This window comes from Cololabis saira, chromosome 15, assembly GCF_033807715.1.
Source record: "Cololabis saira isolate AMF1-May2022 chromosome 15, fColSai1.1, whole genome shotgun sequence".
Taxonomy (NCBI): domain Eukaryota; kingdom Metazoa; phylum Chordata; class Actinopteri; order Beloniformes; family Belonidae; genus Cololabis; species Cololabis saira.
In genome coordinates this window covers 14,899,360-14,924,991 of record NC_084601.1, presented here as the reverse complement: position 1 = coordinate 14,924,991, position 25,632 = coordinate 14,899,360, and the positions used below count along the sequence as shown (strand labels likewise).

At 39.9% G+C, this 25,632-nt stretch overlaps 1 protein-coding gene across 1 annotated transcript in view; it reads left to right on the top strand.

Annotated features, from left to right (window-relative positions):
* Positions 1 to 24,361, top strand: part of kcnh8 (potassium voltage-gated channel, subfamily H (eag-related), member 8) — a 57,486-nt gene extending 33,125 nt beyond the window's left edge. The window contains 8 exon segments of the mRNA XM_061742730.1: positions 702 to 951; positions 8,154 to 8,368; positions 10,031 to 10,069; positions 14,964 to 15,085; positions 18,641 to 18,759; positions 19,386 to 19,465; positions 23,513 to 23,614; positions 23,616 to 24,361. Coding sequence (XP_061598714.1) covers positions 702 to 951; positions 8,154 to 8,368; positions 10,031 to 10,069; positions 14,964 to 15,085; positions 18,641 to 18,759; positions 19,386 to 19,465; positions 23,513 to 23,614; positions 23,616 to 23,963 — 1,275 coding nt within the window. The 3' untranslated portion in view covers positions 23,964 to 24,361.
* Positions 24,362 to 25,632: the final 1,271 nt, after the last annotated feature.

The following is a 25,632-nucleotide window of genomic DNA, read 5'->3' as shown; positions in this document are numbered from 1 at the left end:
GGTAAGTATTTAATTTAAGAGTACGCTTCAGTAAACAGTAATGTTTTTAGGCCCGATTTGAAGGAGCTGCAGTACAGCAAGTGGGAATAGCATTTTAATCAGTCCCTTAATGCAAAGGATTCTTGAGCATTTAAAAGTAAAAGAAATTAAAATATTATGTGTAGCAAAAAAAGTTTGCAAATGTGTTATTTGGACAGCTTTGTGAAAACACCAGCAAAAACATATGAACAACACCTTTCACTGACAAGTTCAGCGAAACCTTTCACTTGTGTGGGAACTCATCCCTTTGGGGCGTGCAGGCCTGAGAGACAGCTGTCAGAACCCAGAGCAGGACGGAGAATGAGTGATGATCATGAATCCCAGACGGATGAATTATAGATGGGCCTGTTGATTAAAGTCAGCCTGGCTATGATGAATCTCTGATCAACTCTTACGTGACGGCGAACTACAGATTTTTGTCCCAACAAGAAAATTAATAGTAATATAACATACAATGGATAAGATGATACACAATACAATGCCTTTTTTTCCAACAGTGAAAACTTAACTGTGGTGTGTCCACTGGCTAGGAATCAAAACAGAGACAGTGAAAGCTAGAAATGTAACTACAGGGTTACAGAATGGTGTTTTCACAGCTTTTATGTGTTCCACATTCCTGACCCTCCTTTCCTAACACACACACACCACATTCATCTCCCCAGCTGCTGAAGGACTTCCCAGATGAGCTGCGATCCGATATCACCATGCATCTCAATAAGGAGATCCTGCATCTGTCACTATTCGCCTCTGCCAGTCGGGGCTGCCTGCGCTCTCTGTCAAGGCACATTAAGACCTCCTTTTGCACCCCTGGAGAGTACCTCCTCCGACAGGGCGATGCTCTGCAGGCCATCTTCTTTGTCTGCTCAGGGTCCATGGAAGTGCTGAAAGACGACATGGTTTTGGCTATTATTGGTAAGTTAAAGGGTTGAAGAGGGGGTTGGTGGTGACAAGCCATTGTAAAATCTCTTTGTGTCATTATTATAGTTTAACAAAGAAGCTCCTAGCAGCAGATTTCATAGAAAATCTATAACTACTTAAAGTTGTAGCTCATTCTCAAGTGCCGGGGTGTCCGAAGTCGGTCCTCAAGGCTCGATGTCTTGCATGTTTTAGATGTTTCCCTACGTCAACACACATGATTGGAATTTATGGTTGTCATCAGCTTATCAAGGTCAAGGTCACTTTAAGTTTTTAATATGTTTGGATTCCTTAGAGAAACCGCCAAGCAGAGTCCTTTACAAGCTGATCTGTCTGGCAAGTAAAAACAAAAATGGGTCGGATAGAAACTGATCGGCAAAAACTGCAATTAATTTGAAACCTCATATGTGATATATATGAACGTGCACAAGGGTATATATATATATATATATATATATATATATATATATATATATATATATATATATATATAATTAAAATATGTTATAAATATAATGATAATAACAATTAAAGCTGAAAGCAGCGATGAACGGGCCCAACCCACCCTTGTGCACGTTCAGGCGTGCTGCAGTGGAAGCTTGTATGACTTGCATGTAGATGTCTTCAGGCCTGGACATTTAGCGGATGACACCACCCACGACTCTCTATGTCAAACCATTCAAAAGTTATGGCAGAAAGTAGGAACTATCAGATATCGACCAATCAGATGAAGGGGCGGGGCTAATTTGCAGCATTTATGTTCAAGGACTCAAAACTAAGTCCGATGACACCACTCACGAGTCTTTACATCAAACCATTCAGAAGTTATTTCAGAAAATCGGAAGTATCACATATCGACCAATCAGAAGAAAGGGCGGGTCTAATTTGCACCAATTAAAGTGAAGGAGTCAAAACCGAGTCCGATGACACCACCCACGACTCTGTCATACCAATTAAAAGTTATGGCAGAAAATAGGATCTATCAAATATCGACCAATCAGAAGAAGGGGCGAGGCTAATTCATGCCAATGAAGGTCAAGTACTCAATACCGAGTCCGATGACACCACCCACAACTCTTTATGTCAAACCATTCAAAAGTTATGCCAGAAAATAGGGACTATCAAAACTTGACCAATCAGAAGAAGGGGCGGGGCTAATTCAGGCCAATGAAGGTCAAGTACTCAATACCGAGTCCTATGACACCACCCACATGTCTTTATCACAACCTGTTCAAAAGTTATGGCAGAGAAAAGTTTTCTAGGGGGCGCTGTTGAGCCATTAGACCACGCCCATTAATGCAAACCATGAAATATCAAATATATTGCCCGGCCTGGCTTGCGTGCAAGATTTGGTGACTTTTGGAGAACTATCAAATATGGACCAATCAGATGAAGGGGGGGGCGCGCTTTTTGGCGTCTCTGAGAAAAGTAATGCTCGTCGCAGGATGGAGACGCACATTTTGATGTATAACACACCTGGGTGCACGTTACGGTTCGGGCTCTGCAGCGGCTGAAGGAATGGCATAAACTTCGCCAAAATGACACGATTAATTCAAAATGGCCGACTTCCTGTTTGGTTTCGGACATGACGCCAAGAGACTTTTCTTTAAATTTGGTGACTTTTGGGGCACGTTTAGGGGCGCAAAAAGGCCCTCCTTTTGTCAGAAGAAAGAAAGAATAATAATAAAAAATAATAATAATTCCTACAGATACAATAGGGCCTTCGCACTGTAAGTGCTCGGGCCCTAATAATAATATAATATATATAAATATAAAAAATATATTATATTGCAGCAAGGTACAACGCAAGCTGTATGCAACATACTTAAAGAACTTTTAATACTTCAGTTGAAGTTAAAGGCTACTTAATATTGCTAAAGTTGATGCAGCTGATGATTAGGGGGAGATGTGAGACAAGCCAAATTCAGGCAGCAATCACAAAGGGGATTAAAAGCAACAACATGGAAACCAGAGCAAAGTAAAACATCCATCCATCCATCCATTTTCTCTACCGGCTTCACACTTTTCAAAGGCAGGCAAGGGCTTTATCCAGGGACGATGTGGTGTCATGAGTCAAGAGGCGAGGTATACCCTGCACAGGCAAAACAGTCAATCACAGATTTTATTCCCAAACTACTACTCTAGACATTCAATTTAATATAGGCATTAAATGTTATTATGTTCTTATGTTATATAAAGAATGTAAAACGACTCAAAATGATGAAATGATGTGAGTAGATCAGACAGCTTTCAGATCATAGCAGAGATAAAAGTTGGCAGTAAACTAATCTTGCAATAAATGGAAAAACTGACATTTCACAATCTTTTTTTTTCCATCAGATTTCTTGGGTAAGGACTTGGTTGGGGAAAATAAAGTTATTTAATTTATGTCCTGTTATCTTCATAGCCTTTTTTATTTCAATGTAGTTCTGGATCTATGTTTTTAATTATACAATAATCATCAAGCTTTTGCATTTTTATTCATAATTTTTGGATAAAGTTTCTTTGTTTAAAAATGGTAATCATTATTATTTTTCTATGAATAAATCATGTACAAAATGCACATGAAAGACATACAGTTACCCGAAGAACCAGTGGTCCATGGACATTAATATTTGGCCACGAATCGAGTTTCCTGATATTTATATGTACTTAATTTTCTATGCCAGGGAAATACACAAAGCAAAGCTTGAAGGCATGCAAAAGTCTTCACGCTTGGTCCGACTTCAAGGCAGGATTTGTTGTAGAAATTAAAGTAAAGAGGACACCGAACTTTATGATTTGACCGTTTAACGTTAGCTACCCAAAAATCCAACATTACCTGATACAAAATGCGAACCACAAATCCACATTTCGGTGCCTGGAATCCAGTTGTTTCTGTGAATTGCAGCGATCCATTTGTCTTTCTTAAGCGTATTTTTTGGCAGTCTGTAAAACAATAACACATAGCACAACAGCTCTTTCCCATTTTAGATGTTTTTGAGTGCTCAAACTGAAAGTTTACGCTGCCACTCAGTCTTTCTGCCACTCAGTCTTTCTGCCACTCAGTCTTTCTGCCACTCAGTCTTTCTGCCACTCAGTCTTTCTGCCACTCAGTCTTTCTGCCACTCAGTGGGCGTAACCCGCTGTGAAGTCGCATCTGTGACGTCATGCACATTCCCTCTATTAGCTTTTGAACTTTGCCATGATAACAGTCTGGATGTTTCTTTTCCTCTTTAGACCAAAGAGCACAAAATCCATGATTTCCATAAACAATTTAAAATGAGCACCCACACTTTTACACTTTGTGTCAGTCCATTTGAAGGCACCAATTCAAAATGACTTTGTTTGTTAAAAAAACAATACATTTTATCAGTCTGAACATTAAATATCTTGTGTTTATAGGATATTCAAATGAATATAGAATGAAAAGCAAATCATATTCTGTTTGTAGTTAGTGAGTTGTGGCATTGTGAGGAAATGTTTAATTTTTCTCCACTTTTTGGCCCTGGACACTAATTACAAGTGACAAAAGAGTTTTTAATTACACCTGAGAGGTAAGCGTTGCACAACTTGCTCAGTATGTTCTGTTTGGTTTCATTTGCTTTTATCAAAAGTTAGAGTGAAATTATCATTGCATTTCTTTGACCTTTTTACTAGTGATTAAATTAAACTTGATTTGAACAAAAAAAAACTATTCTTTCTTTACTTGAACATTTTTTTTATTTCAGTGAGTATAGGAAGTTAATCACAATGCTTATCATACCTATTCAAACATCAGTATCCCAGACAGTTCTTTAACACCCAGTATCTTCTACAAACAAACTGGAAACAGACCCCCTGCTATAGATTACCAACCTGACAAGGGTGTGCCTCACCTCTCACCTCATGACAGCTGCTACAAGCAGACCCCTGTGACCCTAAGTAGACTTGAAGTGGGTATAAAGGATGAATGGATGAATGGAAACATGCAAACAATGTTTGGACCTTTGCTGCAGGTCATCCCTCCTCTCTTTTAACATATGCTGTCTATATCAACAGCCAATGAAAGCTCAACTTTCCAAAAATATGCTTTTTTCCCCATTTGAACAATTAGTTGTTTTGTTTTAATGATTTTCTTTATACACCATAGTTGATGTGAAATGAAACATTGAGATGTGATCAACGTGTAAACTTTTAGCTTTAATTTAAGATGTTTCATTAAAAAACAATTGTATTTATCATTTAGGAATTACACCCATTTTAAGCAAACTACCTTAATGTTTTAAGGGCTCAAAAACATTTGAACAGTTGACTGAAAATAAGTTAATTTGGCATTTGTGGTCCATTTCCTTATTACTTCAAGACAGATGACACAGATAAAAGGTCTGTAGATGATATCAGGTAATGAGTTGGCATTTGGCAGCTGTTTGACTGAAGCGACCAAAGTGAAATCCAGCTAGATCAAAAGTGAAGGAATACATCATTTGCCTGCTACAAAAAAAAAACAAAAAAAACAAACATGAATTTACAAGAAAGACAGCAAAACCTCCAGTTGTTCCCAAATCAACAATTTGGTACATTCTTAAAATGAAAGAAAATACCGGTCTGCTCAACAACATCAATAGAAGAGGAAGATCCCAGTAGACAAAGTGGATGATCATCCTTTTCCTTGGTAAAGAAAGATACCGTCACAAGATCAACACAAGTCAGAAGGAGACAGACTAGACTATAAAAACAGAGGATTTATTACAGGATGCAAACCACCGTAACATTAAAGAACAGGAAACTACTAAATGGTGAATGTCATATTCTTGTGAAACCATTCAAATTAAAGCTAACGGTCTACATATTGATCACATCCTGATTGTATTATTCCAAATCACTTGCAGTGATGCATAAAGGCAAAAATCATGAAAAAAATGTCATAGTCCAAATTCTGGAGCTAACCTTGTATACTGTATGTATTTAAATGATAAGTAAACAGAATTAAGGATCACATGATCTGCTCAAGCAGCTCATAAGCTTACTGTTTAACAAATGATGGCGATGTGGATGTATGTGCACACAGCTGGTTGTCCTGAGTGATAGTAATGCCTTTTGTTCTCTGACGTTCACAGACCTTGATAGAGTTACAGTCCGTCATCACTAGCGTGTGTGCCAGACCTAAAAATCACACTTTATCCACCTCTCTTGGCTGGTTATTTCTTTGTGTTTGTTGTGTGTTAACCTGTTTTTGTTTATTTTTTTCTCAGTACTTGCATGCATGAGCTCCTGTCAGAAAGAAAAAATATTTAGCTTTTTCTGACTTTTTTTCCTGCAGTGTATTTTGTGTGAATCGAGTAGGTGGAATTGATTATTGTTTTAGAGAATGGCTTTTGTTTATGTGTGTGGGTGGACTCGTGTGTGTGTGTGTGTGTGTGTGTGTGTGTGTGTGTGTGTGTGTGTGTGTGTGTGTGTGTGTGTGTGTGTGTGTGTGTGTGCGTGTGTGGGCTTGATAGACTGACAACATTGTCTGTCTGTTTGCTTGCTGACTGTGCAGAAGCTGGGATGGACATTGAGAATTTCCCTGAAGTAAAACATTTTGCAGTGTCTTAGTTTGGTTGGTTATGTGCGTGTTTCTTTTTATCCTCCTCTTCTGTATTGAACACGACTTCACGACCGCAGATCAGTAGTACCTAATAGAGAGAGGATGACAGCAGGAGTGGATATGGCAGTAACAGGAAGAGCTGAGAGAAAGAGCAGGGCTCCCAGAAAGACACAATGTGTGTGGTGAAAATAAAAAAGTTGATGGGTGGACTGAAGAGAAACAGAAAAGAGACAAGACTATGAAACTGTATGATATATAGTTCAGGTATCACAGAAAAATGACTATTCCACAAAGGAAAGAAAGGAACTCTTGGAAAAACAAAGTTGAAAGAAATCAATATGTGGTTGAAAGAGGGGAAGCTCGAACAAACAAACTAATGAACAAATGAATCAACATTTGGAAGAAAGAATAAAGGGAGAGCAAGGTATTAAAGAGAATTGTAAAGAGAAAAAAGTACAATTGTTAGTGAGAAAAGGAACATATGTAGGCACAAGCAAAGAACAACTTGAAAAATATGGAAAAGAAAAAACAGGTTGAACAGGAACAGGTTGAAGAAAAATATATAAAAAGAATGGAAGATGGCAAAAAAAGAAAACAGGATGAGGGAAATGTAAAATATGAAGAAGTTAAAAGTTTAAAAAATATATTTATAGTGAATGAAACAAATCAGAAGAAGAAAAGATAAGTAAAAGACAAGAATGTTGTAAATGAACGGCGAAGAAATGATGGAAAAGGGAACAAAGGGAAGGAGGAGGAAGTAGAAATGCAAGAGATGATAAAAACTATTAAGCAATCATCAAAATGAAGAGTCTGTTATGTAAGAAACAAAAAAAGAAAAGACGAAGAAGTCTGAAACATCCACATAGATGTGAGCACAGAAAGACGGCAACAAAACGTGGACGGATAAACTCAAATTCTGCTCCATCAGCAGTCGTGTAAATTAGACGCGTTCTCAATGAGCGTGATCAACAGTTAATCACTGTTTATGGGACATTAACACCAAATGGGGTAATAAGCTTCTTCCTGTATGTACAGGAACAGATTTCAGAGCCTGTCACGTCATTCAGTTATAAAATATACCAAAATCAGTCGGAACGAGAGTGCTCTGTGAATAATAATGACTGAAAACAGCAGGACAGCAATATTCTCTCAGCTATTGGTGACTGCTTTTTAAAATAGCTTCTCAAGCTTTACCTGCTACACTCAGTCAAGTACTGACTCTGCAGTCTAAGTAGTTGATTTCATTGCAGATTTACTTAACAGTTAACTAGCAGAAAACATGAACGTTAATGCAAGAAATAACATTTCCGTTGTCATGCTGCTTTTAGCTGTGATTTGTGGGGGAAAGAGGCTGCAACAAATGGATAGAATAGAGGCTATAGATGACAAGAGCCTAATCTTTTAAATAAGGGGGTTTTAATACCATTTTTTTCTGCATTGGTGTTATTTGTAGCTGCCTTGTACCAGTTTATAGAGATGCAACATTGTGTTAAACCTCACTTTTATTTACTGAGGTTCAGTTTGAAATTAAATATGTACTAGTATCTTATTTAAAAAATAATCCTTAATAAATTGACCTTTATTTATAATGAATTGTCTTAAGGATAAAATCATGACCTCTTTTTTTAACCCAGCTTTTCTCTCTGAGCAGGTAAAGGGGACCTGATCGGAGCAAACTTATCCTTAGAAAATCGGGTGATAAAAACCAACGCTGATGTGAAAGCCCTGACCTACTGTGACCTGCAGTGTATCAGCATGAAAGGGCTGTACGAGGTGTTGGACCTTTACCCTGAGTACGCTCACCGTTTTGTCCAGGACATTCAACAAGACCTCACCTACAACCTGAGGGAGGGACACGAGGCACACGTAAGTTCATTCAAATAGTCTTGATACCTAAATATAAAATCATGCAAAGAATTCACCCAGAGGAAAACTTATTTTATGGGGGAATTCATTGCCCAGCCAACATTTTGTGAGGCCTACGTGAGTTGTTAATAGCGCACAGGTGCCGTATTGCCCCAATCTTAACAAGTAAGGCTACAGGGTTCTTAGAGGGACCTGCAGGTGTCCCGATTCTTTTTTTTAAAACCCAAATGGATGGCTTTTTGTGACCTGCTTTTAGGCCATGCAGACATGTCTCAACAATGATCCAAGTCGAACCCTAATAGGGACATGTGTGGACAAATAAAGGCCATTTTCTGCCCATTTATCTGAGCATAACCAATATGGCCCAACTGAAACTGTTCCAAAATGAATCCTGCCTCACATTAGATTATTTTCAAACCCACTTATTATCTAAATGGGTGAAATAATTTGCATGTCGACTGGATAGGTTTAAACTGATTTTCATCAATAGTTAATGTTTCATTTTAATGTTTTGGGGGGAGGGTCATTAAGTAACTGGATAAAAGATATTGTATGAAGGCCAGTTATAAAAGAAGGAAAAAATACCAATAACTTCCCTAGCTTGAGGTGTTAATTCTTACAGTAACATTTGAGCAATTTTCATAAGTGTTCTTAATAATCCCTTCAAATTCTTGATGGATTTTATTCTCATTACAGACATTGAAATGAATAAATCTTTGGTACAATCCACATCAGTACAGTTCAGAAGTGCAATTAATGTGCCTTTGCCAATTTCTCTTAATCATGAGTAATGATACCATAATAATGTCTGAACGTAACTGATGACTTAAGGGCCTCTGAGGCTAAGCAGGTAGAGTAGTGGTCCCTCAAGCAGAAGGTTGTTGGATGATCCCCAATTTACTAATTTCATGTGTGTTAGTGTCCTAGGGCGAGAAACTGAACTTTAGATTGCAGTCCCTCTGTGTGAGTCACTTTGGTTACAAGCAACCGCTAAATGAAGGTAATGAACCAGTTGCAAGAAAAGACAGACAAAAATTTTAAAGGTTAAAGAAAAAAATAGACACTTGAGGTGGCTAAAGAAAGTCAAGAGAAAAAAAGCTTTGCAAAGAAACTGTTATTGTGCGTATTGGTACTTTTTTTTTTTTTCTTTTACCTCAGTGGGACTTTTTTTTCGGTATGAACATCAATAGTATGTATGTGTGGGTGTGTCACACCCAGAGTACTGCTACGGTAATTACAGTTAAGTGTTTTGTTCTTTTTCTCGCTCTCTCTCTTTAAGAAATACACCTGACATTCATACACACGTGCAGGCACTAACACAGGCACACAGTGGGACTTATGGGAAGTTTGTGTGCAGAAGGTTAGCCAAAATCTCAGTAGAGTTTGATCTAAGAGCGGTAAAGGAGTTGAGGATAGAAGAGAGCTTTGTGCTGAGATGTTCACTTTGCTCCTTGGCTGCCACGATGCTGTTTGTAAAAACAACGTCATGACACCAACCTAAAGTTAATACTTTTCTATTACGGCCTCACTGTGAGCAATGCAGTTATTTTACACATTCCTGCACGTATTTACAGCACGGCTTTGCTAAATGTTGTTTTTCTGTAAAATGAAGCTGAGAAAAGAAGGACCACATGTTGATTGCTCCTTTACTCTGTCTTCCAGGTTAAGGCCAAGCTCTCGACGACAACTTTCGAGACGCAGGTATCATATTACAACCTAAATACTTATAATTTAAAGCCAACGCCCCCAGCTTTTAGAGAGGCCCCAGTCATTTAAAAGACTTGTGACTTCATTTGTTGATACACATCCATTATTGACTGTCAGCTCACCATAAAAAAAAGATACAAATCAATTTACCTTTAAAGTACAGACCAATGTTTCTATCCTTTGAAAGGTCTGGTGGGGTGCCTTGCAGCAGATGTCTATCACTAATAAAGAATGCAGTCACTCTTGGACTTGATGATTTTGGTTTGAAGTTAAGAGAAGAAATTAAAGCTGCAAGCAGCGATGAACGGGCCCTCGCACCCTTGTGCACGTTCAGGCGTGCTGCAGTGGAAGCGCTTGTATGACTTGCATGTAGATTCTTCAGACCTGGACATTTAGCGGATGACACCACCCACGACTCTCTATGTCAAACCATTCAAAAGTTATGGCAGAAAGTAGCAACTATCAAATATGGACCAATCAGGTAAAGGGGGGGGCGCGTTTTTTTGGCGTCTATCGGTGCCACGGTAACGCTTTTGACTGAGAAAACTCATGCGCATCGTCGCAGGATGGAGACGCACATTTTGACGTATAACACACCTGGGTGCACGTTACGGTTCGGGCAAAGAAGCGGCCGAAGAAATGGCATAAATTGCGCCAAAATTACACGATTAATTCAAAATGGCCGACTTCCTGTTCGGTTTCGGCCATGGCGCCAAGAGACTTTTCTTTAAGTTACGCCATGATACAGGTGTGTACCGATTTTCGTGCATGTACGTCAAACCGTATTGTTGTCAGGGTTTGACACTTCCCCCGAGTTTGAGTTTCAGTTCTGTCCCTCCTGTTTCCTATTTGCCCTGATTGTGTCTGCACCTGTGTCTCGTCGTGTCTCGTTATCCCCTGTGTATATCTGGTCTTGTCATTCCTTTGTTCCCTGTCGGTCCGTACTGTTTGTTCCCTCCATGTTTCCCCTAGTTTTTTGGATTCCTGTTTTTGTTGAGTTTAGATCCTGCCAAGCAGTGCTTTTGTTTTTACCAGTTGTGGAATAAATCCTTTTGTTTTTGAGAACTCCTGCCTCCGGCCTCCCTCTCTCTCCTGCGTTTGGGTCCACATCTTACCCCCACACCTGACAATTGTGGGGCTTGAGGCACGAAGTTTTCTAGGAGGCGCTGTTGAGCCATTTTGCCACGCCCATTAATGCAAACCATGAAATATCACATTTTTCGCCAGGCCTGACTTGCGTGCAAAATTTGGTGACTTTTGGGGCACGTTTAGGGGGGCAAAAAGGCCCTCATTTTGTCGGAAGAAAAATAAAAAAAGGAACTCCTACAGATACAATAGGGCCTTCGCACTGTAAGTGCTCGGGCCCTAAATATCAGTTTCTTCAAAAAAAGGTTACAGTTACTAAATCCTGTCAGCAGCAGAATGAAGTACAAGAAGAGGCTCGACATGCTGCCAGGATGCTCAGATGCTCAGTTCACCAGCCTGAGTCATTAGGCTCACCCTGGTCGTACCTTTGTGACCATAGTCCAGGGGTCACTGGTCCACAGTTCAATGCAGATCTTCTAGCTGTTATGAATTTTAGGAACCAAAGAGGAATCAAATCCATCCATTTAAAATGAACTGGTCTAAAGCCATTTGTCCAACATTCACATGATATGATCCCGAACTGTTGTTAAAACAATTTTGTTAAGATCATCTGTGTTGAAAAGCTGAAAACAGCTGAACCACCAGATCTGTACAACTCCAACAGGTTTGCATATTCACACCTTACTATGCTGTTTTATTGTTGAAGAGCTGAAGACATGAGAGGAAGTGCCTGCATGTACACTCAACACCACTTTAAGGCTCTTTTATTTTATTACGTTTTTGTGTCTGATCTTGTTAACAAAACCAGGAAACCCATATCTTTATCCATTTATCTTTCTGGGTTATACGTTTCTTTTTGACATCTGTTCTAAAACCAGCTCTGATTTTGAACCATCTTTACTCAGCTGCTCTTTTTGTGGTTATACTTCTGACACGAGAGTCGAATCAGTGCCAGGTCAATCTACAGCGGGGAAGGGGGACATATGTGATCTAGTACAGTGATTCTTAACCATAGGGCCGCGGCCCACACTTGGGCCGCGAGCGCCATCTAGTGGGCCGCAAAAAGAATTCAGTTTTGTACGTGTGGGCCGCGAGGGCCGCGGGACTGCATAGCAACTCCCGACCAAATGAGGAGAAGACCCTCAGCTAGCTGTACGTGTAATAGTAAGAGAAATGGTGTGTATTTACAGAGTAAATCCTTCATTTTGCACAGAGTAGGTTTAGATCCGCCAGGATCGGGGATCGATTACTACGCGAGCGAGCGCGGCGTGATCATTTCGCGTCCCCGCGGCCGGGGAGGTCGGCTGAGGCTGCCGCTCGGGCGGTGGCTCCGTCGTTACTGGTGAAAGATGGTAGATGTAGATGCGTGGGCTGACGTGTCTGCTGGAATGGACTGTTGGTCGGGCTTTCGAAAAAGCATCAGAAAGACTCGGCTGGTCCGCAGCCAGAGAGCTGCGGTGCGGGCTGTGCCCGTCGCAGCTGATCAGGCTCGGATGAAACCCGAGACACCGAGTCCTGACAACTTATTAATGTAAATAACTTAAAGTAAAATCAAACTAAGTTTTGTCCTCGCTCTATTTTTAAATATGCAACCGGAATGGACAGATTAATCCTGGTTCAGTCTTCCCACTGGGACAAAACCAGTGTATCATACGTTCAGAGACCGTGGCGTTCAAAGTGCAAAAGTGAAACGCCACTGAAACAAAACACAAAGTTTTTCATCAAACATATCCACTCAAGTCTGAACTGAAGTCACAGAAAAATAAACTGACCATCTTAAAACATCCATGTTTGGGTCCAGATACAGCTGTGAGGCAGCTTTCTCCACAATGAACATAATTAAAACTAAATATCGTTCCAGGTTCATCAATGAGCACCTCCACATGCATATGAGAACCTGACACCATCCAGCCCAGATTTAAAGTCTTGACAGGAGAAATTAGAGCTCAGTTCTCTCACTGAACGACAGAAAGTGGGGGCATAAGATTAAAAGAGGGGAAGAAAGAGAAACTGCAAAACTGTTCAATTGTTAAGATGTGTTTATATTCATTTATTATAAAAATGTGTTGAGACAATTAACAAAGAAAAGGGGAAATTCAAACTGCTGGTAGATAAATAAAATAAGATAGCATTTGAAAAATAAAATAAAATCTATTTTATTTTTAAGAAAAAAAATATGTTTAATTCAAGTTACACATGTTAAGTGGCAAATATGTACTTTTTTAATATAACAGTCAGATGCAGATGTTGATACAACTATGAGGCTACTTGAATATATATATATATATATATATATATATATATATATATATATATATATATATATATATATATATATATATATATATACATACATATTATGATGTTCTGGACCTTCGCTTGAGTAAATTTTCTCTAAATGGACCTCTCAATGTTTTAGTTGAATACCCCTGCTATACAGTGTTTATATTTAATGGGCCCCGTGCCACTCTGTACTGAAAAAATTGGGCCCCAAGGTCAGAAAGGTTAAGAACCCCTGATCTAGTAGCACCTTGCATCAAGGTCATTAATGGCATAAACACTTTTATCAGTGATATTACCAACATTATCATATATGATAAAGTAAGGATAGACATTACTGCCGCTTGCTGTTTCTACATCACCGTGACAAACACGTTTTTGGGGCTCTGACGTCGACGTAAAGCACTGTGTCATTCATCAGTTGAGTTGGTCCATAAACAAACTCGAATCAGAGCCAGCTCTTTGGCGTAATTTACTTTCACTCAATTAGCTATTCCTCACAGGATTTATCAAGCTCCTCCTCCAGAAATTCCTTCTGCCACTTCAGCATTCAAGGGAGCTGAAGTCGCAGAGAGATCCTGTCATAATCTGCCTTAAATATTAATTGCCCTGTCAGTATTCATTTTGTGATGAGATCGGACAGCGTCTCATTTTCATTTCCTTTTTCCTTGCTAAAATTAAAATGAAAAAAAAAAAAGAAATGAAATCCAAGTGTAAATAGTTATTTCAGCCATTTAGCCCCATTCACTCCATTTAACTGAGTACTACCAGCATGTGAGCAGCCCCTTGGTGAGTTGCACACTGGCATTAATAGGCAGTGTCCAGGTTATCCTTAAAGCAGCACTATGTAACTTTTCCACCTTAATATCATATTTCCAGAGTCATTGTGATGGTACATCAACTTCCAACAGGTTTAATGACACCTCTGTCATGGTCTGAGGGGTCTGTATCTCCTTCACTGGCACTATGTAACTTTGAGGAGCATGGTAGGAACCCTTCCACAATACTGGTAAAGCACTACCGCTTTTGTCCAAAGGAGCCGCCAAACTCAACAAAAGCTGAAAGTTACATTGTGCTGCTTATAGGCTCTTATGGATCTCATTACTAGCGTGGGTATGTCCGTTCGCTTGGCGCTGCCGTGGATCTGGTGGCCATTTTAAGAGGGTGTATCTGTGAGCTTGTTTATAATGACAAATGTAAAAAAAAAAAAAAAAAAAATTAGATTTAGATTTTGCTCATACCTTAGGAATTATAGATTGAGTGAGAAATTCCTCTTTATTAATTCCTCTTATTTCTTGAAGCCATTCAATCATGGGCTGCTATTGTTGGAAAACTGCTTGGACCCGACTCATCCCCACTTGCGGACATATTTCTTATTACTTTTTAATTTCTCTTCCAGTCAGGGATGGGAAGGACTGGACAAGAGATTTAGGGCCACAGACCCATCGTTGAAGCTCAGGGGGAGGATGTGGAAGAGCAGGATAATGATGGGGCCGTGTTTGTATCTCTGTTGTTGGAGCAGAATGAAGCAACAAACCTCAGGGACGCTGGTGGCCAGAAGACAGCACAGAATTGCAGCTGGTCTCAGAAGAAGATCCAGGAAATCACCCTAACCCCTTTAGACCCGCACAACCTCAGCCCGAGGTGAGTTAACTCACCACTAAATTGTCTGTCTGTCTGTCTGTGTCTTTGTGAATCCTTGCTGTGTATGTTTTCATTATTCTGAAGAGCAGCACATGTGGCACAAACTACGGCAGAATCAGAGGTTTGAAAAATGAGAAACCTATTGAGATCTGAGCATTTCAGCTGTCTGCAACAATATTATTCTACTGCATTGAGTCCATTTAAATGTGAATGTGTTAAGAGATGTTCCCCCTGAAATGCATATGGTTTGTTTATGTATTTATTTATTTATCAAATTTTTGGTCAACACAGTTCTCTACCCAATGGAATAGGAGAACACATTCTTATTTTTTTTAATCCAATTTTGAAAACAAACAAGCAAATGTTCAGACTTTTCAAGTAATGCAAATGAATAATCATATGTTTGGCCCTACATCTTCATATGTAAGTTCGTCCCGTTGTTATAGATGTGATTAGTTCTACTGATTTCAGGTTCAAACTCTAGTTGTGTCACTCCAAGATCTGAAAGTAAACGTCAGGTCGTCATCTTGTTGAAATATGAACCTTTAACCCAGTCTGATATCTTTTTATGATTGTTTAGTGTTTTTCTGCACACATCTATTCCCCTGTCAAGGCTGTTTTTATGATCTTTATCTTTCTAGTAGAAAAAGATATCCATAGTTAAGGTGCTATCACCATGTCCATCATTAAGAATAATTTAAAGGTGCATGAGGCAGGATTGAGGCAGGATTTATGAAAAAAATTTGTATACGTTTTAAGTTTTCTAGTAATAATGTCAGATGAAGCTTTCCAAACCAAAAAGAATGAGCCCTCTACCGTATCTCTCCGTTGCCTTGAACAGGCTGTGTGCTGCAAAATGTGCTGCAATTCGGGGCCCGAATTTCCCGAGCTGTCCTGCGGATGTGACGTCACATGACCCTGCATGCGCGTTCTCCCTGTTCTCCCATGCCGGCTTCGCTGTTGGCTGCAGTACCCCCGACGACCGTCGTGGCGAAGGGTGGCGCTATAGAGTCTCATTTCTTAAAAGGAGCCTCATGCTCCTTTTGCGTATGGGAGTATATTACTAAATTCTGAGTTGAGAGCAGGGTTGCTTATGTTCTCTTTAGCTATGTATTTATGTACTGTCAGATGAACCCTCAACAACCCTCAACAGGGTTGCTGAGGGTTTTACACCATCAACAACCCTGTCCTCAGTTCTAGTTGATGACCTCGTTAACAGTTTCAGTTCCAATGTTATGGCTGTTATTGATTCTATCGCCCCAATTAAGACCAAAGTTCTGTCCGGGAGGAAAAAGTCACCCTGGAGAAACGCCACACTGGTTAAAGAACAGAGAAGGAAATGTAGACAAGCAGAACGCAAGTGGCGCAAAAACAAACTTCAGGTATATTACAATATTTATAAAGGGAGTCTTCGCAACTATAACCAGAAACTGAAGAATGCAAGGCAATCGTATTTTTCAGAGATTATCAATAGAAACAGTAATAATACTCGTGCATTGTTTTCTGTGGTAGAAAGACTGACAAACCCTGCAGCCTCAATCCCACTTGAACTGATATCAAAAAAGACCTGTAACGACTTTGCTGACTTTTTCACAAATAAAATATTACAGATAAGACAAACAATGTGCTCCACCTCAGGAATGATAACACTCTGGCCTTCCTATCTTGTAGTAAAGCTTGGACAGTTCAGCATATTAGATAATACAACCCTAACGGAAACAGTTTCAAAATTAAAGCCCACAACATGCTGTCTTGATATTCTGCCTTCAAACTTTTTTAAAACAGTTTTTAACTGCATAGCCCCGGATGTATTGCAGATAATAAATACTTCTCTTCAAACAGGCCAGTTTCCCCAGGCCTTGAAAACTGCAGTAATAAAACCTCTTCTAAACAAATCAAATCTGGATGCTACAACACTTAGTAACTATAGGCCAATATCAAATCTGCCATTTTTAGGGAAAATCATTGAAAAGGTGGTCTTCCAGCAAATTCATGCTTTTATGATGCAAAACAATCTTTTTAACGCATTTCAGTCTGGATTTCGGCCACACCACAGCACTGAGACTGTACTCATCAAAGTCTTAAATGATATTCATCTGAATAATGATGCAGGCAAATCCTCTGTTCTGGTATTATTGGATCTGAGTGCTGCATTCGACACAGTTGATCATAACATTCTTCTCAGCAGATTGGAAAAGTGGGTGGGACTTACCGGCACTGTTCTTCAATGGTTTAAATCTTACTTACAAGATAGGGCCTTTTTTGTGTCAATAGGAAACCATGAGTCTAAGAGAACCAAGATCACATGTGGGGTTCCTCAAGGGTCTATACTCGGACCGCTTCTATTCAACATCTATATGCTACCCCTAGCTCAGATTATGGAACATCACAACATTTCCTACCATACTTATGCCGATGACACACAACTCTATATTTCAGTGTCACCACGTGACTACAGTCCCCTACTCTCATTGAGTAACTGTATTCACCAAATCAATGAGTGGATGTGCCAGAATTTTCTCCAGCTAAGTGCAGAAAAGACAGAGGTGATAATTTTTGGCCCTAAAAATGAAAGGGAAAAGATCAGCGCTCACCTTGGCTCCATGTCATTGACGGCTACAAATCAAGCCAGAAATCTGGGTGTAATTATTGACTCAGACCTGAACTTCAACAGCCATCTAAAGTTTATCACCAAATCTGCCTATTACCACCTAAAAAACATTGCTAGAATTAAGGGTATTCTGTCTAAACAAGACATGGAAAAACTTATTCATGCATTCATTTTCAGTAGGTTGGATTATTGCAATGGCATCTTTACAGGCCTTAACAAGAAATCTATCAGGCAGCTGCAGCTGATCCAGAACGCTGCCGCCAGAGTCCTTACAAACACCAGGAAACTGGACCGTATTACACCGGTCATGAAATCACTACACTGGCTTCCAGTGAGACAAAGGAGAGAGTTTAAAATCTTACTGCTGGTCTACAAAGCACTGAATGGTCTTGGACCAGAATACATGGTTGATCTGTTAGTTCCCTATGAAGATCCCAGACCCCTGAGGTTCATCTGGATCTGGTTTGTTGTGGTTCCCAAGAACCAGAACCAAGCAAGGTGAGGCAGCGTTCAGTTATTCTGCTCCTCACCGGTGGAACAAACTTCCTGTACACCTGAGGTCTGCTCCAACTGTCAGCTCCTTCAAATCAGGGTTAAAAACATTACTGTTTAATGAAGTGTACTCTTAAATTAAACCTGCTGTACTCTACTGCCCTTATTTATTTATTTTTTTTTAACAGCTTGTGCTTTTTATTATTTTACTTATTTTCTTATTCTTACCTATTTGTTATTATGTCTTGCCGCTTTTAATGTCAATGTAAAGCACTTTGAATTACCTTGTGTTGAATTGTGCTATATAAATAAATTTGCCTTGCCTTGCCTTACTGTATCTCTCCTCTTTGAATCTGGACGTCCCTGCTTGGGTGAAAATCCTTTGTGATACGAGCGCCAAGACAAATGAGCTTGTTTCTGTTCAGTAAACACACAGATGTTTGTTTCTCCAGGATAGTGGATGGTACTGAAGACACTGATGCGCAGAAGGAAATATCCCGGACCTTCTCCTTCTCTACCAGCAGAGTTTGTCCTGTCAAGGAACCATCCATCGTCTCTGCCCCTACTACAGGTCCTCTCATCATCGTATACCATTTAAAATGTTTTTTAAATATATTAACATCTGAAACCGTGCACTACTTTAATGAAGCTGATGAAACTTTACTGCTCACAGTATTAGTAATATAACCTGGTCAGTCATAACCACTCATAACCCCCAAAATATCTCTTGTGAAATGGCTCTGGTACCCCTCTAATTCACAGCCGTTTCCACCGGTTCAGAATGTGCTGAACCAATCACAAGTCGGCAGGGGTAGGCTTTATTTAATCACTCATGCAGAAGCATCCAAGAGTCACTATTCAGAACAATCAAGGTTTTTGCAGAATTGCTCATTCTTATTCACTGGTGTTTAGCTTTACTTCATGCCATTTTGAATATATTTTGCTGATATTAGTCTGGTATGTCACTCGCTTCATCTCTGATTAGTTGTGTGCCTTTCCAAGGGCATCCAGACGCACTTCCTCCTGCATTTGTCGCTACTGGCCCCTGAAAATCAAAGTGGAATCCAGAGGAACCAGGCTAATTCTTTTTATTGAAGAGGAACAGAGAGGATGGCTGGCCAGGCTATTTGCAGTCAACCTTCATGTAGTTACTTTGATGTTGTTTGAAGTCATTTATCACTTATCATTCTGCCACAGACATGCTGCACATCAACATAGCAGAATTAGCAGCTGAAGCAGAGGAGACTAGAGGACAACTGCGACACCTCGACCAGCAGGTAGGATTTGATGTGACTTTATGTGTGTGTGGCTTCTCTTCTTTATTTTTTAACCTCAAAAAGCCAATTTTAGTATAATAACTAACCTTGTAGGGACCAAAGCTTTGTCCTGGTTAGAGTTAGTGTTAACAACTGAATTAAGGTTGTATTAAGGGTTGTACTGGTAAAGATTAAGGTTAGGGAAATGGATTGTGTTCAAATGAGACTTACCTTCCTTAGGGGATAAAAAGCAAAACCCCATGACGTTAAACTGAAAGTTGAAAATTGAGGATGATGACTTGGTTTAAGGTAAGGATTAAGATTAAGTGTGAAATAGTTGGAAAGGAATGCAGTAAGTCTTCTGTAAATAAATGTAAGCCAACCTAAAATATTCAGAAGTGATAAAAACACAGTTTGCTGAGCCGATTGATTTGCGTGTGTGTGGTGAGACCGGTGGGCTCAGGAAACCACAAGCCATATGTTGCATCAGTCGGGCTCGAGACGGATGAAGATACTGAGAAAAGTAATGAACCAAAAAACAGACAACGGAGGAATAAAATCAGCTCATTATTTCTTGACCTACAGAGAGGCTTCTTTAGTTTTGTTGGCATCAGCCACGGTATTTTCCATCACTTCATACAGAATCATATGCAACAGACAGATGCTGCCAGCCGTTTGACTGACAGGCGGCCACTTTGACGTTCCACTTCTGGCAGGTGAGGAGGACTCAGTGTCACAAGATGACCTAACTGTTCCAAAGGCGAAAAGAGACACAGGAAAAAAACAGAAGACATAAAGTAATTTTCCTTTTATTCTCTTGAAATTAGGAGCAAGATAAACAAACTAAATGACAGGAAACTGAAAGATAATGGTGCAATGCTCCACTCTTAAACACATTTGATGCTTTATGTTCTCTGTCTCTGTGGGCTACTGATGTTTGACAGGAAGTCCCTCAGCATGGCCTTTCGCTTGTTAATCCCCATGTGGATCCAACTATACTGAACAACACAGGAGATGAAAACGAGTGTTTGATATCCAGAATAGTGTTCAAGTATCGTGCAGACTGCCAACAAGTCCTCCCAAGCAACAGACAAAATAATGAACTACATGTTATTGGTTGTTCATTTGCAGCAGCAACTCTGAATAGTTAATCACAAGTTTTAATTTTCAGTTTGATATGCAATCAAATGAGCCAGAAACTGACTTTGTCGATATGTTTTCTGTTCTTACTGAAACACGCGCAATGTCGTAAATCTAGTGAGGCCTTGCTCTGTTTTATCCTCTGACTTGAAGCAGACTCAGCGCACGTGAGGGGATTATTACCACATGCAGAAACTTATAAAAGAGCTGAAGAGAAGTTTGAACTTAATATGCCAAGAATATAATAATGATGACGAAGCCGCACAGGAGAGTCAGGACAACGAGAGCAGCGCCTCAGCACCTGTCGCACTTTTAATTACAAGAAGAGGAAACACACTTCCATGCTCAGCAGGAGTGACCCACTTTTGTTCATCAACAATATAGCTTACAAAAGCACCTAGAACACTTGAAGGATTATTCTCATTTCAATTCAGTAAGAAGGGAACAGTGGATCTCATTTATGGTAATGGAAAACATTTCAATAATGAAAGTTACATTTTCCATCAAACTCTGTGATACATCTAGTCAAGGAAATTGGTTAAATTGAAAATCCTTTAAAAAATCCTTTTATATTTAATTGAAGATGGAACAGGCAACACATTGAACTTTGAAACCAAGAAAGTGTTTGTTCTTTTAAAAATACAGGTTATAATTATCTTATACGTGATGCCAACAATACAGTTCTAAAACATTGAGAGATGAAACAATCACAACGCATGCTGGTGTGGTTGGGTGTTTGTGCATCTATTTATGGCCTCATGCAATATTTAATGAGAAATATCATTCAGTTCTTTAATTTTCCAAATCTTTTTTTTAATGTATTCTCTGCATTCAATTCAAAGCAAGCATTTACTGTATCTAAAAAGGAAAACAATCTCAATATATCTTCCTTTCAGGATTCAATGCTCAAAAACATTGAATTGGAACAATTGAATCCAAACTGTGCTCATCACAGTTGAATAGGGATTTGAAGATCTTTGTATATACTTTTTTTTCCATTCATCCATTTCATTTATTTATTTATTTTGATTGGAAATTGTTTGGGACAAAGACAATTTGGCAATGTACTCTATACACTTGGGATCTTGTTTTTTTGTCTGTTTGTTTATAAGTCTCACTAGGTAATTAGCATCAGTTTGGTCAGTTCAGAGAGTCTGTAGGTGTTTACAGGAGGCCCTCACATGTAGCTGCAGTTGTTTCTGCTGCTGCTGGTGTCTGTCAGCGACCACAGATGCTCGTCTCAGACGTAGAAATCCATATTGACAGCGTGTCAGATTGGACTGTCCTGCCACTCGCAGCTATTTATATCGTAACCAGAATTTAGAGCAAGGCGTACGTGAACAACATGCAGGGGAAAGAAACAGGAGAACTCTGATAGTAAAGGAATCCATTATTTTTTAAACAAAAAAAAAACAAGATAAGAGATGTTAAAAAAAGACTTTGCGTGACATAAGCGTACGTGCACATCCACTTGTAGTATACATACAGCAAAATGAGCATTCATAAAACTGAGTGAGGAAATTGGCGCTGCCAGCCGGATTTGGTCATATGCAATGGCAGTATAATTGTGCACTCGATCCCCTCTTCACGTATTCACATAGTGACTTGAGCACTTCCCCACTGGAGTTGTGTGCCCTGCTGACGGCTGATGTGCATCCAGTTGCCTTGATGAACATCACCAGCCAGAGGAACGAGTGCTCTGACTAGCAGAACCAGATGGCACGTTGGCAAGGCTTCACGGTCGTGCCCTCAGAGCGTATGTCATGCGCAGAGAGCAGCTAAACACCAGCCGCCTCTTCGGTGTTATAGGCAATTATAGCAGCTTGATGCTACTCACAAAACAGCCACTACTTTGACCCAAAATGACTCCGCTGACGGTGCCAAATTCACCAAAATGTTCTGCAAATCCTACCGCCTTTCTGCTCCTGATAAAAGTTTGACTTTTAATACATAACTAGAAGAGTCAGCTGCATGGCAGTGTTTTGGATATGAGCGTTTCAAGACTAAAGGTCATAGGTCAAATTCCCCAAGGCACAGAGATGGATCGGATCTGTAATTTCACAACCACAAGCCACAAGCTTGAGTTCTTTGTAAAATCTGTGTTCAATACTAATGCATATGTGCAAAACTAGTCTCTTTTTTTAAATGCTCAAACAAATGTTATTTTGGTATAAAATAAAATATTCTTTGAAATTATAACTATATAAAACATAACGCATGCTTCCATGCTGACATTGTCCTGATCCCAACACATCTACATGAACTTAACCCTTTAAGGCCTCCAGTGTTGTAAGGTGTCCTTTTCCACTAGTAATAATCAATAATTTATCCTTAATTATCAATCCTATAAATCTTTATGGCAGGTAGCCAGTGGAGGAATGAAAAAGCATAAGAATTAGTCAAATTAAAACATGAAAAATAGGCTCTGAAAAGAACAATGTTTACTAGAAATATTACCACTAATATTAACTAAGATATATTTCAAATAAGAATATTATTTTTTTTATTTTTTTTACATACTTTATGTCCTCTGTTTGAAATGCATATTTTCTTTTCTTTAAATGATATATTTGTGTTTTTCCATTTCCTTGTAGCATCTTGTCCATATGAAAGTCCACCTTAGGGAGAAGTGTTGAATCCTGACGGAGACACTGCTCCCAAACTGTCTAAACACCTCAGTCGTCTCTCACTTCATTTTGTATGAAGCTGTTATACATTATTGTACAACATATTTGCATAATGCCTGTCTTGTACTTAGTTAATGGGTGCAAAACATCAGAAGATGACAGTTTGGTGCTGCAGAAGTGTAGTGTATAAGAAGAATGACCTGGTTTTTAAAGACTCGAGTGTGTAAACTTATTCAAGTGGACCGACTGTAAATGAGTTTAATGTGGTTTCTTCAGAGATTATTTGTGTTCGTGTCTGCAGGTGAGCACCCTCCAGAGAGTAGTGTCTGACCTCCGGCAGGACACGAGGAGGATTCTCCAGCTCATGGAGATGGGATCAGGGCTGCAGCCTGCAGGAGTCTGTCCCTGTACCTTACTCCCCGACACGGCGCGCAGAGCTCCACCGTCCTGCCCATGCTCCGTATCACCCATCATCCCCCCCCTCTAACACTGCTTCCATCTGGACAGACCCACCCATGCCTTCGCCTACTTCCTCCCTCACTATTTCCAAGCAGCATAGTTGGATGTGCCACACAGACTCCGTAATGAACAGACCGCAGACCCTCCAGGTAGAATACGCCGATGTCCTCAGCTCAGCTTCAACCCCAACTCCTGACACATCAGCTCTTCAGCTACAATCATCCTCTGTTAGCGCCGAGTCTTCGTCATCATTCAGATTGCAAGTTTTTTCATGCAATGAGGAAGGCTTCTAACCCGTCTAGGATACGCAGTCCATCTCTGCAGGACAGGGAGGATGAGGACCTTCATCAGAGCTCTGGACTCTCTCCTCACACTTCACTCCGGAGCGTCTACCACAATCCAGGCAAGAATTTGTAGCAGACGTCCATCTGAACTTTCCTGGAGTCTGAATGACTTTTTCCAGCACATTTTTTGGAATATATTCCTGAACTAGAGATAATATTTATCAGCTGGGGTCTGCAATATCGCTTCAGGACCTTTACAGGGATGCAACTAACATTGGTGTTTGTTTGGAAGGCACGCTTTTAAACTTCCAGTTGCATGAAAACAAGTACGATGGGATTAGGTGTATTAGCTTTACCTTTTCAGAATGTAGTGTTATTAAGTGGTATGTAGAGTTTTGGGTCAGTCATGGAGCTTTGTAGTGGTAGCTCTGCAGGTGTGGCTCATCTCCAAACCCCTTCCTCCTTCCTTAAGACTTGAATAAGACTGCCATAATAAAGGACAATGCACAAAAACACGCTCTACTCCTTCACTTCTCTATAACTCCATCCTGTACCATTTACACCCTCCTCCCATGCCCATCCAACCCACTGTGCGAGCACAGGACAGTGTGAGCAGAGGGATGGGACGTATTGTGCTCTTTACCGCCAGCCTGAGGGGAAAAGGGGTGATGGATGGAGGAAGCTGGCTGTGGTTGTGGTGGTGGCGAAGCACATTAAGCCTTGGGCAACACAACCCCTGCTGTCGTCTGTCACACTGCACACAGGGATTCTTTTTCTCTCTCTCTATGTCTCTTTTTTTCCAGTCTTTCTTTCCATGCTCTTCTCCCTCCTCCTCCTCCTCTTCCATGCATGCCTTTCCAAGCCTTTTGAGTAGTGCCTGCAGACACACATTAACATACTGCATGTCACCCTGTGGAAATCCAGCTTGCCACCTACCTGCCTATTTAAAGGAAACATGGTTCGATATTTTAATACCTGAACCTGGAATTACCCGATGCATATTTATCAAATGTAAGCTCAGTTCAAGCGAAAATGTTAATTTAAGCTCAAGGGAGTCACTCCTGGATGGAAGTTGATCCACGTTGTAAACTGTTTCTCCTAGGGTCATCTGCTCTGAGAACGTTTTCTCAGCTGTTCAGAATTACTTGTAGTTCAACGAATGTATCAATACTAAAGATGTATGTTTTGGGGTGGGGGGGTTGTCTTCTCAAAAGAATGCAGTAGTGTTTTGTAGGTCGTAAAAAATGCAGCTGTAAGAAAGTTGTGACAAGCTGGTATCAGCCAATGCAATCTTAATCCAGGGAGCAGCTCAGTACTCCCATCCAACAGATCTACTCTTCTGTTTTGAAATCCTGTATTTTTGACTGGGTTCTTCAAAGGGAATGTACTGTAATAAAACATCTCTTTCCCCTTTTGATATTCATTAGATACAAAATTGGATACCCTAATAAACGGCAAATGTGACTCTTGGTGCCCTTTTGTTTTCGTCTTGTACACACACAAATATTCAGAGATGGAAAGAACATGTTAGAGATTATCAAACCCATAAAATCCACCTTTTTCCTACTTTTCAAAAATAAAAAGTAAAGTAAACTACATTCTTTACATCCCGCATGTAAACTACGACCCTGTTTCCAAAAAGACGTTAGGACACCCTGTTATGATCCTGTGTTTTTGT